General features: G+C 35.3%; 1 protein-coding gene across 17 annotated transcripts in view; it reads right to left on the bottom strand.

Annotated features, from left to right (window-relative positions):
* Positions 1-2,748: 2,748 nt before the first annotated feature.
* LOC120422695 (CUGBP Elav-like family member 4) overlaps positions 2,749-14,989 on the bottom strand; it is a 948,890-nt gene continuing 936,649 nt past the window's right edge. For 15 of the 17 annotated variants that reach the window (XM_052710106.1, XM_052710115.1, XM_052710113.1 and 12 more), the window contains 4 exons: positions 11,075-11,152; positions 9,934-10,092; positions 7,829-7,993; positions 2,749-7,695 (listed from right to left, as the gene is read on the bottom strand). In XM_052710106.1, the coding sequence (XP_052566066.1) occupies positions 7,866-7,993; positions 9,934-10,092; positions 11,075-11,152 (365 nt within the window). In that variant the 3' untranslated portion in view covers positions 2,749-7,695; positions 7,829-7,865. The remainder of the gene's footprint in view (positions 7,696-7,828; positions 7,994-9,933; positions 10,093-11,074; positions 11,153-14,989) is intronic. The other 2 variants (XM_052710117.1, XM_052710118.1) reach the window with 1 other exon arrangement.

The following is a 14,989-nucleotide window of genomic DNA, read 5'->3' on the forward strand; positions in this document are numbered from 1 at the left end:
GTGCTTACTTTTCCGCTAGGTTGTTTTTTTTTTACTTCTCTGTTTTCAATAGTAAACCATTTCTCTCTGCTTACTTTTATTTCATATCACAAAACAGAATACTATTTCCTTAGGTATTTTCACTTTTCCAAACGAATTTTCCCTTTTTGCACAAAGAAAAAGTTGCTGCTCGGTATCGTCGCGATAATTTTCTTTCCTAAATTGATTCATTCTTGATTTGTTTTTTTTTATCTTCTTTGCAATAATAATAATTATAATAATAATAGTTCGTCAATCAACATGTTATTTTTTTCTCTATAATTGCAAGAAATACCCTGTATCCTATATTTTATACAATGTTTCATGTAATTCTCTCTTAGTTTTAGTTTCTGCAAGATTTTACTACTTGCTACGTGCTATTTATAGGTTCATTTTTAATCCTCTCGTGTGTGTCTGTGTGTGTGTTTGTTTTTATTTCAAATACTTAACCACTACTAATAAATGTATCGTGATTCCTTTTCTCTGCAATACGTGGCTCAATATAAAGATTCTGCGTTTGTGTTTTTCCTTCTTCTTTACTCTTATATAAATTTTTCTTTCAGGATTTAAATTGTGTTCGAGTGTGTGGTAATATATTTAAGCATAATTAATGTGTGTTTGTGTGTGCTTCCCTTTACTTCATTTCGCTGGATGTGCATTAAATGTAAATCTGTATCCCTAAGTACTGATAATGGTGATAGTGTGTATAGTTAAGAAACTAGGCAAAAGGATTTTCATTTTCTTACTTGATTACTTTAGTTCTGCTTTGCAATTCATGTGTTTTGTTAGGATGTGTATTGTGGGTGTGGGTGTATGTGTGTATGTAAAATTAGTTTTATCTTCTTAGTTTTTTATTCTGGGAGGAGAAGGCGATTAGTGTTTTTGTACCCACTTATGGTTAGCGGGGTTCTTTTATTTATTCCATCGTAAAAAGCATGCTCAAAACTATCGAGGCTGGTAGATGTGTGATGGTGTGTTTTTTTTTGTGTGTGTCTGCTAGTGCGGCATAGATAGGCTGCAGTTGATTTGTTTCTTTGTTTTTGTTTCCCTAACTCCTAATATAGTTTGCGTTTTTCCTTGTATGCAATTGGGCTTGGTAAGAGTTAAAAAGTGCATATAGGCATGCATGCGAAGGGGCCTAAAAGTATACGTTAGTTAGTATTTAAGTGTTATCTAGAGCGCGAAAACAAGTTTCTGGAGTTTTTTTTTCAAAAATGTGTAAGTGTGTGTGTTTCAATTCATTTGTTTTGTTTATATAAGTTCAGCCTTGATCTGCGTTCGCACTCAAAGTGGCTTGATAGATTTAACGCAAAACTAAGCCGTAACAGCTTGAGCTTAAGTAGATAGTGGAAAGAAAGGTGTAGAAAATTGAAATAAGAATTGTTTCGCTAGCTAAGAAAGAGTGTGATAGTGATTTGTTTAGTCTATGGATGGATGTCTCTGATTTTTTTTGAAAATTCTATTAAATCACTTTACGCTCGTGGGTAATTCCATTTGTGACAGAAAACATAAAAAATTTCACTATGCAATAGTTGTAAATTTTTAAACCAGATTTGGTGACAAATTTGTTAAAATTCACCGAAATTTAAAAAAACTACAGCAACAATACCACTTCTTCAAATTGAAAAAAATGAAGAACTGTCACTTTTTACGATGCGTGTCACTGTCAAACAAATTAGTGCGCAATGCAGACAAATTGTCAAACTAAAAAGTGATACAAAAGTCTGATAACATCTCAAAAGAAGTTTAACCACAGCAAAAAGACGTAGTCGTAAAATCAGAAATCACATGAATATGTGAATACGTGAAACTCACCACATCAAATTTTAATTCAGCAACGTTTGACAGTTGCTCGAGACTGTATTCTCGCACACTATCGATTTCATTGTTCTTGTAAGAAATAATCGATGGATTTGGCCAACAGTGTCTTCAATCTGTGGTCCGTTTTTCTGTGGTTAAATCATATTTTGAACTGTTTTTCGAATGCTCGTGAAAGAGAGTGACAGTCGATAGTCATACTTAAAAAAATCAGTTTTGCTTTAATTATGACGAGATATTAGATGCCATGTCTGTTTGTCTGTGGGTTTACTGTATCCACACCCAGTCAACTCAATCGGAATTCTGACGTGGAATTCAATTCGAAACGTATACGAATTCCGTTGATACGTTTGTAACGGAATTCGCAAACGTTTCGATTTGACTTCCTATGGAGTTGACTGGGCATGATTAAACAAAAATAGACAATCAGATGTACATTATTATGAAATTTCATGAATTGTAATAATCACTCTTGATTCACGAGTGACGCCGTGGTAACAAACTGCTGTCATATTGTGGTGAGTACACACGGCATGGTGAGTTTTAAATTTCAGCAAACCTTCTAAACATCAGTTAGGGTTAGTCAGAGATTAACTTGAGAAAATTTAGAAAAATTTCCAATGTATCCCAACTGTCACAACTGGAGTTATCCCGCAACGTAAAGCTCGTACATTTTACCAACAAACACAAACGAAACCTTCTCCGCGGGGAGAGGAAGATGGACAAGTTCAAATGCTAATTACTACACCACAAAACAAAAACTCTGTCTTGGGGATGCAAAAAACTCGTCCTCGTTTTCGTTTTTGTTTTGACTAAGTTGGTTTTTGTTCATCTTTCCTCTAAATGTATATATCTCAGTACGGATTTGATACGGGCATATAAAGTTGTTTCCTATATAGTCTGTTTTGTTTGTGTATGTGTAAATGTGTGAGTGTGTGTGTTCGTGTCGGATGTTTAGCAGCTTTATTGTTCTCTAATATAACATATAACACAGTGTAGTGTGCACTCTACTAGGATAATTGTGCTTGCGCGGTAAAAATTTCAAGGAGGGGTTTGGTAAAGAGGATACTGGAGGAAAAATTACATTTTCCCTCCAAAACTTAAGCGCCAAAGCCACTAAAATAGCATATACTAAGAGGCTGACAGGATGTGTGGGTGTGTTCTAGGTAACAAGACTAAGAGATTTGCTGTCTGCACTATCGGCTGCTCGCACTAAACTATTCTGCCGTTCACTCTACCATCAATAGCGTTTTAAAATAGTGTTTTTTCTTTCTTTATTTTTTTTTTGTTAATCGTCTTCTAAGAAACAGTTTTGTTGGTTTGGAACCAATCGAACCGAGTTACGCAAAACCAGGTGGGATGAGGTTGAGAAGAGTTTTTCTTTCCGTTTTCATCTCGTGGAGGAGGGGGGAAATATAGGTTAGTTTTTTGGATGATGGAAAATTAATGCTTTACAATGCAGGGGTTTTGGAACCAATCGAAAGCATGCTCGTTTAAAAAGGTGGGTTCACTTTCGTTGGGCTGTAGTCCTTTCTTGTTTTTTTATACTTCTTTGTTCAAAACTATATGCTACATATGCGATTTTTTTTCGTTTAGTATATCGGTGTTTTTGTTGTGTATAGGTATAGGTATTATTTTGTTTCAAAAATAACTTCTTTCAAACTGATATGATTTAATACTTCCATCCTTTTGCTTCCTTCCCTTTATACGACGTTAGGATCTAGTTGTAAGTGCTAGCATTTTTTGTTTGTTTGGTTTGTATAGATATATACGTTTGCTAGTGGCGAGAAATGTACAGTATTTACACACGTTAAACAAAGAAACGTCATTCTGTAACAAAGAGGGTTTTTTTTAAACGTTTGGCAATAGGACTCGACCGCGGGCGAACTTTATGCGAAGGTTGGTAACCTGTCAGAACGGGATCTGCTCTTGAAGGTGGCGCTACTGGTTAAGATTTTTCAAACATTACTTTCGTCGTGGTCTAGAAAAGTTTCAAAAAGTTTAATGTTTTGTTCAGAAATAATTTAAAACGTCGCTGCCGATGCCATCGGCACCGAACTCCGACGGTGGTGAGTTTAGGAATTCACCACCTTGCGTTGCGCAGCAGGCGGCTGACGGTGCTGCCAAGCTGCAGTTGTCAAAAGTTTGATGTTGTTGTTTGCACTGCGTGTGGTTTCGTGAGTGGAAACGGGATTTTATAACGTAATATTGTGATTTCGACCGTCCCCGTAGTAAACACAACGTAAAAAGTGATATTTGGTGTTGGTGCCGAATCTGGAATCTTCTGAACTGTTGTTATTTTGAGTTGAGAGCTGGGGTTGCTCGGTGGAAGGCAGTAAGCAAAAGAACAATTCTGATTTCGTTAGATATCTAACCTTTTTTGCATCACGCTTCTCTTAGGAAAAGAGGTAAACAGACAAAAGAAAATTAAAGAAATTTAAAGAATTCAGAGTTCTCTTCTAGCCTTGCTTTGAAGTAATGATTGTTAAGTGTAAAAGTGAATTTAAAATTTGTGAAAATATGACAAAATTTCATGAAACTCTGCTAGACCACGATTGCAAGCATTTTTCCCTTACAATACGTCAGTTTTAAAGGATTCGACAGTCAGATAGAGTGTAAATAACTTAGTTGTCACTCCTCCTCCCGACAGTGGAGAAGAGAAGCTGTCAAGGTACTGGTTCATCATGCTTCATCATCCTCCCACTTTCGTGCTCGCACGTGTGATTATAGCCTTATCCAAATAGTAACAGTGATTTCACTAGTTGTTTGATACAAACACATCGACGACGACGACGACGACAAAACACCGAGGAAAGTCGCAACTCAAAATGTGATTAAAAACACATTTATAGATTCCCCAAATTGAGGGTTAAATGTCAATTCGAGTGTTTTATATGTGTGTTTGTGTGTTTCGTTACAAGCAAACATCGAGATTGATTGAAACCGCACCAAACTGAAACGATGACAGAAAGCCGGATGGGTTTTACACAACAGACTGTACAGCTGTACAAAGATTCCTCGTCTTATTCTGCTGGCAGGTCAGTTAGATTGTAGGTGTCACTAGCATCGTTTCACAGACAGTCAATTTTACACGTTCCACGTTTTATTTTTGTTTGTAGTTGAAACTCAGAAATGGTCGATAGTTGCGAATTTAACTGCGGTTGAAAACGTTTCCGTTACTTTACACAAATAAAACATTTAAATCACAGCCCATTTGTTCAATTATCTAATGTGTGTTGTTTGTCTTAAACCGTTTGAATAGAAGAGATGCTCTTGCGTTTGAAAAGGCAAAACAGTAGCGGCCACTTTGCGAAGGATCGAAAAGAAGCAGTTTGAAAGTTGTGCGCTAATTTGTCTCGATTGTTTGATTTTTGCTCTTACACTCTAAAACAAAATATACTATTTGCGCTACTGATTGTGCGCGTCGCGTTTCAAGGAATAGTCTCAAAAACCAAAATGTTGCACACATTTCTTGAAAAAAAAAAAAAATGTGCCGGTAAAAGTTAAACTAAACCACCTTCGCATAAAACTCACCCTTTTCCAGTGTAATCATTCAAGAAAAACAATCCAAATAAATAATCACACTCGATCCATCTCTCGCGCGATTAAGGTCCAGCAATGGGCAGTGGATCGTGATGCCAACCTCAACTGTTCTTCTGATAAACTTCATCATGCTCTAGGAAAGACTTACCGTTTGTTTTAAGTACTCTACCGCCAGTGACTCTACCCTCTCTAATAAGTGTGGGGGCGAATGTTTGTGTGTGTGTGTGCAAACCTAAGGAACAGGAGGCCTCAACTACGAGAAGCTTTTTCGTTAAGTCAATTCGAGGCACCCAAAACGAAACGGTGAGAGGGGTGGGGGTTTCATTTTTTTTCTTTCTTGGTTAGTATTTTAGCTATACAGTTGACTAACTTGCCTAAGTTTGTTTGTGTTTGTTTAAATTTGCTCCCCCCCGAACTATCTCATAATAAATATGTGTGTAACTTTTTTTTGTTTCTTTTCGCTAGCATTTTTCTTTTGTTCGGGATCGATTAAACTAGTACAAGTTTATCTCAGTTTTTGGCTTTACTTAGCTGTAGATTCTTTTCGAATGAATGTATTCATGTAATTATGCTTTTTTTTTGTTTTGTTTTTGTTATTGTTGTTTGTAAGTGTGTGTTTAATTGATAAGTAACACATTTGTTAGCAAGCTGAATTTCATTCTTTGCCCCCGTTAAAGTGGTAAAAAATGGCGGTTGGCGGAGGGTTAAAACCTAGTATATCAAAAAAGCACTAGCGTTTCTTTTCCTTCCCTCTAACAAATTGGTTTCTCTCTAAAGGTAGTAAATTCGCTCTTCTAAGAAGACTAGTAGAAAACAACGTTCGACTAAGTTTGTATTGCACTTAAGATTCACGAAACCAGTTCTAGGGGTTGAACTTAAACGAAAGTGGGAAGAAAAACTTAAGATAAGGGATCATTGGCTACAAATGAATAAATTAGATAAATTAATACTGCAACAGGTAAAATGATGTTAAATGATTAATGAGAAACTTAAAAACAAATAAATAAACATAATAAGCACGCTACGTTTTGGTTAGTACAGTACTAATGGTATAGCTGAATGTGCAGCTTTCTTGGTTTAATTCAACTATAATCTTCGATTTTATGATTTAAAATTACGTTTAATCTAAAGTTGATTTTCCTTTGTTAAATTGTAGAAATAATGCGTGTAATGAATGTACGTGTTAGTGGGCTTGTGTTCTTTGTGTAATGTATTCCTTTGTCATATATAGATAAATTACTTCTAGCTAGTATACTAAGTGATGGGCAACAGTATCTCTCACTTCCGCTTCCGGGGCCGAATACGAATAATTTTCCGAAACTGTAAAATAGCTCAACTTTGTCCTTTCGATCGATCGTGCTTTCGTTCGTCGCCACACTCTATGCGTAGGTTTTTTTTTGTTGGGTTTTGATCGTTAAATTTAAATATTTTTGTTAATAAGTTTCTTGTTTATCTAACCCTCTATATAATATGCAGAGCTTGCGCCCAATTCTATGTATATAGAACGTCAGTGGCCTTTAGTTTAGATTTAAAATGTTTTTACCTTCATTACAGTGTTGCGCTAGAGTTTTTTTGTTTGTTCTTTGTTTTTCAAATTCGCAATCGATTAGTTTGAATATGAGCCCATCCCCCACTTTGTAAACGTGCCAAATAAAACGAGACAAAACGCTCGACTTCGCCTCTCTAATAACTTTAAATTCCAAACTCGCCTTCTCGTTTTTTGAAATTGTTTTACGTTTTTAGCCTTACCTTTTTACTTCCTGTTTTATTTTGTGTATGCTCTCCAGAACTGGCACAGTGAAATTAATTTAAAATTTAAAACGAAAAATCCTCTAACTTCTCGTAATTACACCCTAGTGTATATATATATATATATATATTCTTAGGTAATGTATATATAATATATGTTTTTGTTCATACATATCTAAATGTACAGAGTGTGTGTGAGTGTGTTTGTGTGTGATTCCATAACATTAACTTAAAACTCCGGGGCTGCCGTTGGCGATGATCTGGATGAGTTGGCAAATCCGCCCGCCCCCCGCTTATTCAAGGGCCGTGTGGTGGGACGAACGTAAACGACGTAACTCGGATGGGGCCTGATGACTAGAACTGGTGTGATGACTGCGCTGTCCGCGACCTTCCTCTCGCTCTCGCTCTGGTAAGTTTGTTTGTGTGAGTGTTTGTGAATAATTTGCCGGTTAAATTCTGTTTGTTCTTTTTTTTTGATTAATTTTTTCACTGGTTTTCTTTTTTTTTTTAATTGATGATATAGTATTTCTTTTGTCTAAGGTTTAACTTCGTATTTTAAAGCTTCAGCTGTTGGTGGGTGTTTGCCAATGGGAGTACAAGAAAAGAAAGAGAACGAAATGCAACGTTAGTTTGCATCGAAATTTTGCGTATAAAACTAACAAAAAACAATTGTCAATAAAGAATGGCTGGGGAAACTTACCAGAAGCACTCCTTAAAGCGCTCTTGATCTCTGATTGTTAATAGGGTCTATTGGCGTCTTTTGGTCTCTTCAGCTGAACTTTCAGTCTTTTCATACCAATCTGAAAACCATTCATAGCTTGGATTGCCGCTTGAGCGCTGGCAGGATTGTCAAACGACACAAAACCTGGTGGAAACGAGAAAAAGAGAGGTGCCAGAAGAGGATTTAGTAACTTGATGTGAGACTGATTTTTAATTTAAATAAAATTAAATATGTTTTCTATTATTACACTTTTATATATTCATAATAAGCCTACAAATTCTTATGTATTTTTCGCACACCCCATCCCTTTAATATTGATCTATCAAATCAGGTAGAATATTTTTATTCAGAAGCGCAATTAACAATAGCCAATATGACATGCAATTTCTTGGGAAATAAGCATTCCTAGCTATCATATGGGCAATATTGTTCAAATTTCTGCATTTTTATCACCAAATCGGCCGTTTTCTATAGAACATACACGGATCTAAAACCGATAAGCTAATCCGGAAACTCTAAGTTGTCGCATCGGCAAACATGGAAATATTCGAAATGTTACCAAAATCAGCAACATTTTTTTCAACTTCGCTGCAAATGTTCCCAAAATCGACAATATTATTGTTCAAAATTGGAAAAAAATGTTGACGATGAAAAAAAACATTTCGATGTTTACAGATTCGGAAAAATAGAGTTACCGGATTAGCTTACAGAATTTCTATCCATGTACCATGGGGGTTAATTGAACATATTCAAAAGATGATTATTCTCTCGAGGTTCATTTGCACGTCACGTTAATAAAATAAAGTTAAAGTCACGTTAATAAAATAAACAACAACAACATTTGCATAAAAAGTTCATCCGTCAAAACAAAAAAAAAAAGTGCCGACTACGGGAATGGAACCAGGAACCTATGACAGACTGACCCAATGACTGAACTGCCTCGGCCACCACAGCTTGGTGACCAAAGGGACGCCAGAAGTCGATGTATGACATTGGTATGACACTTGTTGGAGATTTATTGTTTCAATTAACGAATGAACTCATTTGTTTTGATCGTGCGAGCTGGTGGCATTATTCTTTCGATTTTGGCCTTGACATCTCAATAAATTTTGAGAGAACGATTCTCTCGCATCTGAATTATGGGTGAAGGGAATTAACAATTTTTAAAAAGTAATTTTTAATTGAAAATCAATTTTGCTTTATAAAAACTGTAATTATCTTTTTGTCCGCATTTTATATATATTCAAAAAAATTTTAACCATTTAACCTTTAACCATCACTCAAAATACGTCTTTTTAGCCCTCTAAAAGATATAAAAAATCGAAAATGAATAAATATCACCATAAAAGTCCTAATAATACCCTATAACTTTGCCGAAGAATCAAATTGAGCAGGGCCGATTATAAAGGAGGTGGCGACATAAACTTTGAAAAATATTTCAACGGCCCTCACTATTAAAAAAACTCGTCGGCAAAATGATGGTCCATACTTCTGAATGCCTTAAAAGCTGTTGGTTTTTGTCCCCCAAAAATATAAATAATTATAAAAAAAATTAAATTGATTTTTATAAAAAAATTGATTTAAAAACATCAAATTTTGTTTTCCGTATGCCAATTTTTCTAAATAATCATCATCAATACCTACAACTGAGCCGAAAACACCAATTCAATCAAAATATTCGTTGAAAAGTTACAGATTTTCGAATATTTACGAACCATTTTTGCCAACATTGTATGGATACTTTAATGGGTGAACCAATGACACAAAATGGCCTCTTTGGTCATAAGGAAGGCCCCACAAAGTTTGAGCCAAATCAAAAAATATTAGTACAATCCATTTACGAGTTTGGTGGAGAATTGCTCAATAATGCAAAATTATTTTGATTTGACATAGAAAACAAGTTTGATCCAAGCCAAAAAATTAAATTTTAATATTCGCAAAAAAATGTGCGAAAAAAAAATTAATTAAATTTTACGTTTTATAGAGATTGCAGTTTCTTATCAAATTCTAATATTATAAGGTATACCTTCAAAATACTGTCACCCTAAAATGTCACTTGAGTACAACACTCCCAAAACTCTTACCGAAACATTTGCTCTGGTTCGTGGCCCGGTCAATGAAGACTTTCGAACTTATCACAGTGCCAAACGGCATGAACATCTGCATCAGCTCGCCGTCGCCAAACTCCTGGGGCAGATGGTAGATGAACAGGTTGCAACCTTCCGGGCCCGATATGGAGCAGCCTGGTGGTAACAACAATCAAGGAGAACAACGAGAAGAAGAACAAGAACAAGAACATTGAGAGAACGTGAGCAAGGTTTTGTAGTTGACGGCAGTAGAAATGGTTGGTTTTTTGGAGGGTAGATCATTTTTGAGGGATTTTTTCTTCTTCTTTGTCGCGATTTGGGCAAGGTGGGGAAAGTGCATGCAGCTGGAGAGATTCTAAACCTGGTAGGAAAGTGAAAGATAACGAAACCCATTCAAACTACACTTGAGCGAACGAAATATCGAGATCTATTGCTAAGAAGGGGAGGTTTCTAAAGCTAGTAAACGAAAAACATCTAAGTACCATAAATGAAACAAAATTTCAAAGTTTCTCGGTTCGGAAAGGTTTTATGCTACATAAATAAACATATAAAAACAACACAGATCCAAAGAGTTTGACAGCAATAATATAACAACACACACACACACGGAGAACCACCGCGTTCGAAACACAATCGACAGTGTTGAGCTGTACATCTGTATAGTGCCACATGTTAAGCCCCGACCAACAAAGCAGCAGCAACAGACAGCCGGTATGCGTGTGTGAGTGAGTGTGATCCAAGCTAAACAATCGCGATTTGCGTGTGTTGTTGTACTATGCGCATGAACGAGTTTGGGAAACTAAAGTTTTTAAACATTTGATCTATTTAACAACGAAAAAAAAGAGAATCACATCTGCATTAAAGTACAACGAAACCATTCTAGAAATTTCATAAACGTAATAATGAGAGTTTCAAAATGAGAAATGTAAGAAAAGTTAATAAACAGACAGAAGGTGAATAGAAACAGGCAAACTGACGCGCAGATCAAATTCTGTCTTTTTTGTTTGAGGAGGTACGACGTGCTCTGCCCAAACATAGTTGATTTTTTTTTTGGTTTGTTGGTAGTAGTAGTAGTGGTGGTGGTGGTGGTGGTAGTTGTTGTTGGATGGATTTTGGCGCCCTCGAGCGGGATGCTTACCTTCACGTTGCGCTGGTGCAATGGCGGCAATCGGCTGCGGAATGGCTTGCGGAAATTGTCCATAAACGGCTGGGTAGGCTGTTAAATTTACAAATTTACAATCAAAAACAAATATACATCAACAACACACAATGAGGTAGTAGTGGTAGTGGTGGTGGTGGTGGTGAAAGTTGTAGTAGAAGTAGCGGGAATTTGGTGTCTTTTAAGGATATCTCTGTGCTTTTAGACATGTTTTCAGTACGATATTTCTAAAAGAGTCACTTAAATGTAAGCTAACTTTACATCTCCTAAGCACTATGCTAGTCTCTCACACAATAGTAAACACTCAAAAACAATCAAACAAAATAAAAATAAAAACACAAACAGAAAACTAAACTGCTCTCTATCAATAAGGCACCCCCCAAAGTACAAAAGGACCTGTTTTCGATAAATTGTTGCTCCGTATTTTATCCCAATCTCATAAATAATGTTTACGAGTATTGGCTGCGTTAAAAAAACACAAACTCCAACTACTATCGAAAGGACGGGCCCAGGGACGAGGACTGGGCAAAAATATGGCAACTATTTTTCATCGAGGGAAAAACGATTTATGATTTCACATGTTGTCGACGGAGGGCGAGATGTGGCCAAGAAAGATCCAGCGCGACCAAGACGACAATTGGAAATTGGGACCAGTTAACGAGCGGTTGCAATCGAATTTTAAGGTTTTTATTCTGGGTTAGATTTAACAGTCTGCTGAAAGTGGGTCATTCATATTCGGGTAGCTTTATTTTTTGATTGGCTTTTAATACTTAATTTTGTTTTATAGACATTTATCTGGTTTAGATTTTGTTGTGCCTGTTATGCGTTTTTAGGCGTTTTTTTTACTCGTTTTATATAATAAATCATTTATGAAAAAATATTATGTGCATTCAAATGCCCCCAGTCTTTTTTAGCTCATAAGTTGAGATCTTTTTGTAAAAAAATATGACAAATCGATTGGTGAAGGGTTCACTTACTGGAGCCATTGAGAAGGTCTCAATGTGCCCCAAGTGTCCTTATATTAGAATTGTTTTATTCACTTAAAGCCGTAAAATGCCGCAAGTTTTTAGGCCTTGGAAGTAATGAATTTCATGAATAAACTCCATTCTCTGGAGACATCGAGATGGACTTGAATTGGGTACTAAAGCCCTATGTCAATTTTTATGTACAACGGTAAAAAACACGATTAAAAACCATTTCTGATCACTTTTTTTTTTCATTTTAATGCAAAAATAATTTTTTACAGGACAACATTTTTTCGATGGATCAACTATGGTCCCCTTGGAACGAGCTGTCAAGTAAGAGCTTTTCTGTCAAGAAGGACCGCGAAGTTAATTTTTCAAAATTGATTTAAAAATCCATTTTAAACTCTTTGTGGTCGTACAAAGGGTCAATGTACTCAGAAAAACAAACTTTATCGCTGTAAACAATAATATCAGCAATCCAAGGTTCATTTTAGGACCCAATTGTCCTTAAATTTGTTTTTTAAATCATTTTCATCATTGAGTTTCTATAAACATCTCTAAGAGTACACAGCAACCAAGGAAGTTGTTGTCTTCTTATTCCAAAATTGACAAACTTACGGACCCAATCCTGCACAAATCTGATTGTAAAAATAGGTAAATTTTGTTGTAAAACACTTAGTAGACAGTACTTTAGGGGATGAATAAATCATTATATCGATAGTTCCCGTAGGTAGTTTCGGAAACACTTAAATATCTGTAACAAAAATCTTGGTGCAAAAGCTCTGGTTGACGTGCACCGTTAAATGAATTCAAATCTACTATGAAAATCCACAAATTGTTTCATCTGGTTCAATATTTCAATGTTTTTTTTGCATATTTACTAGGTTTTTAAATTTAATTAGGAGCGGCCGTTGCTGACTGGTTACGGTGTTCGCTTTGTAAGCGAATGGTTCTGGGTTCGATGCCCATCTGCTCCCAACGAGAAAATTTAGAACACAGAAATTAGAAATGATTGAATATGAACGAAAAATCAAAGTCGTTTGAGGCGGGGTTCGTTCCTCCGTCCTTTGGATTGGTAAGCAAAAATGCTAACCACTAGGCCATGACGACTTGGTGAGCTTGAATTGGTATTAGGAATCTTTACAGAGTTACAGAGAGCGAGTTGTGGCGCTATAACCACGGCAAATAGTGTCCAGGGCATTCGTGGAAATACAATGTCCCAACCCAGAGGGTCCCGGAGTACCAAACCTTCTTAGCATGGTGCTCCCAACGAATACAACCAAATCTCGGAGCGTATGGTAGTGTGTCCCCACGCTTTGTCCTCCGCTGTCGATTCAGAATTGTGTTGTTGCTCGAACACTCAGTGCTCAAACTCAACCCAATTACGAATCATCTTTGCGATACGGCTTTACGCAGTAGGCCTGGCCGCTTTAACGCTTGTGATGTTTCAATGCATTTCGATCCAATGGCGCACTACAAATGTTAATAAATGACAAGGATCCCTTCGAAAGATTGGCTGCGCTAGGGTCTGATTAGATTAGATTAGATTAGATTAGATTAGATTAGATTAGATTAGATTAGATTAGATTAGATTAGATTAGATTTACTAGGGTTTTAAATTTAAATATTATTGAAAATATGTTGTCCTGAGTATATATGAAAATAATATATCAGTTATTTATTTAATTTTTTTTGTTGGCGTGTGATTTTCTGACAGGTCTACTGACATTTGTTTAGATAGTGTGTGTTTATAAAGTGACAGTTCGTCACTTTTGAGTTTGATTAAGTCAATCTAACGGGGACGAGCTTAAAAGTGTTATTCCACCGATGCAATTTTAATGCAATTTTAAATCATTTTAAAATACATTAGTTTAAAATTTACACTGAAATTAGGTCACGTTATACAAAAAAGGAGTCTTTTGAGTTTATTCGAGCTCAATTTTGTAGTTTTTTGAACGTTTATTTCCTTCGGTAACATTGGGTCATTTCAGACTTTTTATATTTTTTATAAGGCATTTTATTTAAATTTATTATGATCGATGATCGATATTTTAAAACTTATTTTAAAATGTTTATAATTGTTTTAATTACATATTTTATATATTTAATTAACTGCAATGTTCTGAAATTAGGATTGAAATCATCTAGCCTTACTAATGAAAAAATAATCAAATAAAAAGTTTTCATGGTATGTGAAGAAAGGTCAATAGTTCATTTGCTCATTATTGAAAAACACATTTTTGAAAATAATATTTTAAAAATAAGTATAATAATCGTGATCAAACCAAAAACAAAAAAAATGTACTATAAAAATATCAAAAAATCAAACCATCCACTATAAAAATATATGCATTGCAATAAACATAGTCGTTTTATAGATTTAAAAAAATGCAGAATTTTTTTAATTGAATAAAATTTCAAAGAGTATTGTTGTCAATTTACAAAAAATTATTGGGGAAATACGGAAAATTGAACGCAGCTCGAGATATATTTTAGAGGATAAATGAAAATAGGTGAAGAAATACTATTCTTCTGAAAGTAATAAAAAATTACAAAGTCGATTCTATTTGTTTTAATGTATTCTAGATATTAAAACAAAAAAAAAACATTCGAAGCACCATGGATTTCCTTTGTACACAAGACCTTTCGAAAAGTGAACGAGAACTGTTCGTTCAATGTTTGTTAAATGTTAGTTGTCAACAAATCGGTAGAAAATGCTGCTTTTTTAATAGTTGATTTGTAAATTTCAATTACAATTGTTCAATTACACGACCCATTTAATTTGCTGTTATTTCGAGAAATTTCGAAGGTGTAACAGATTGAAAACCAATAAAAACGATTCCAACGGCATACCAACTCGGCCACCCTCCATTAAACCTCGCTTCCAACAAGGCACGAGATTTATTCACCGAATCGATATTATTATCTG

Source organism: Culex pipiens, chromosome 3, assembly GCF_016801865.2.
Source record: "Culex pipiens pallens isolate TS chromosome 3, TS_CPP_V2, whole genome shotgun sequence".
Taxonomy (NCBI): domain Eukaryota; kingdom Metazoa; phylum Arthropoda; class Insecta; order Diptera; family Culicidae; genus Culex; species Culex pipiens.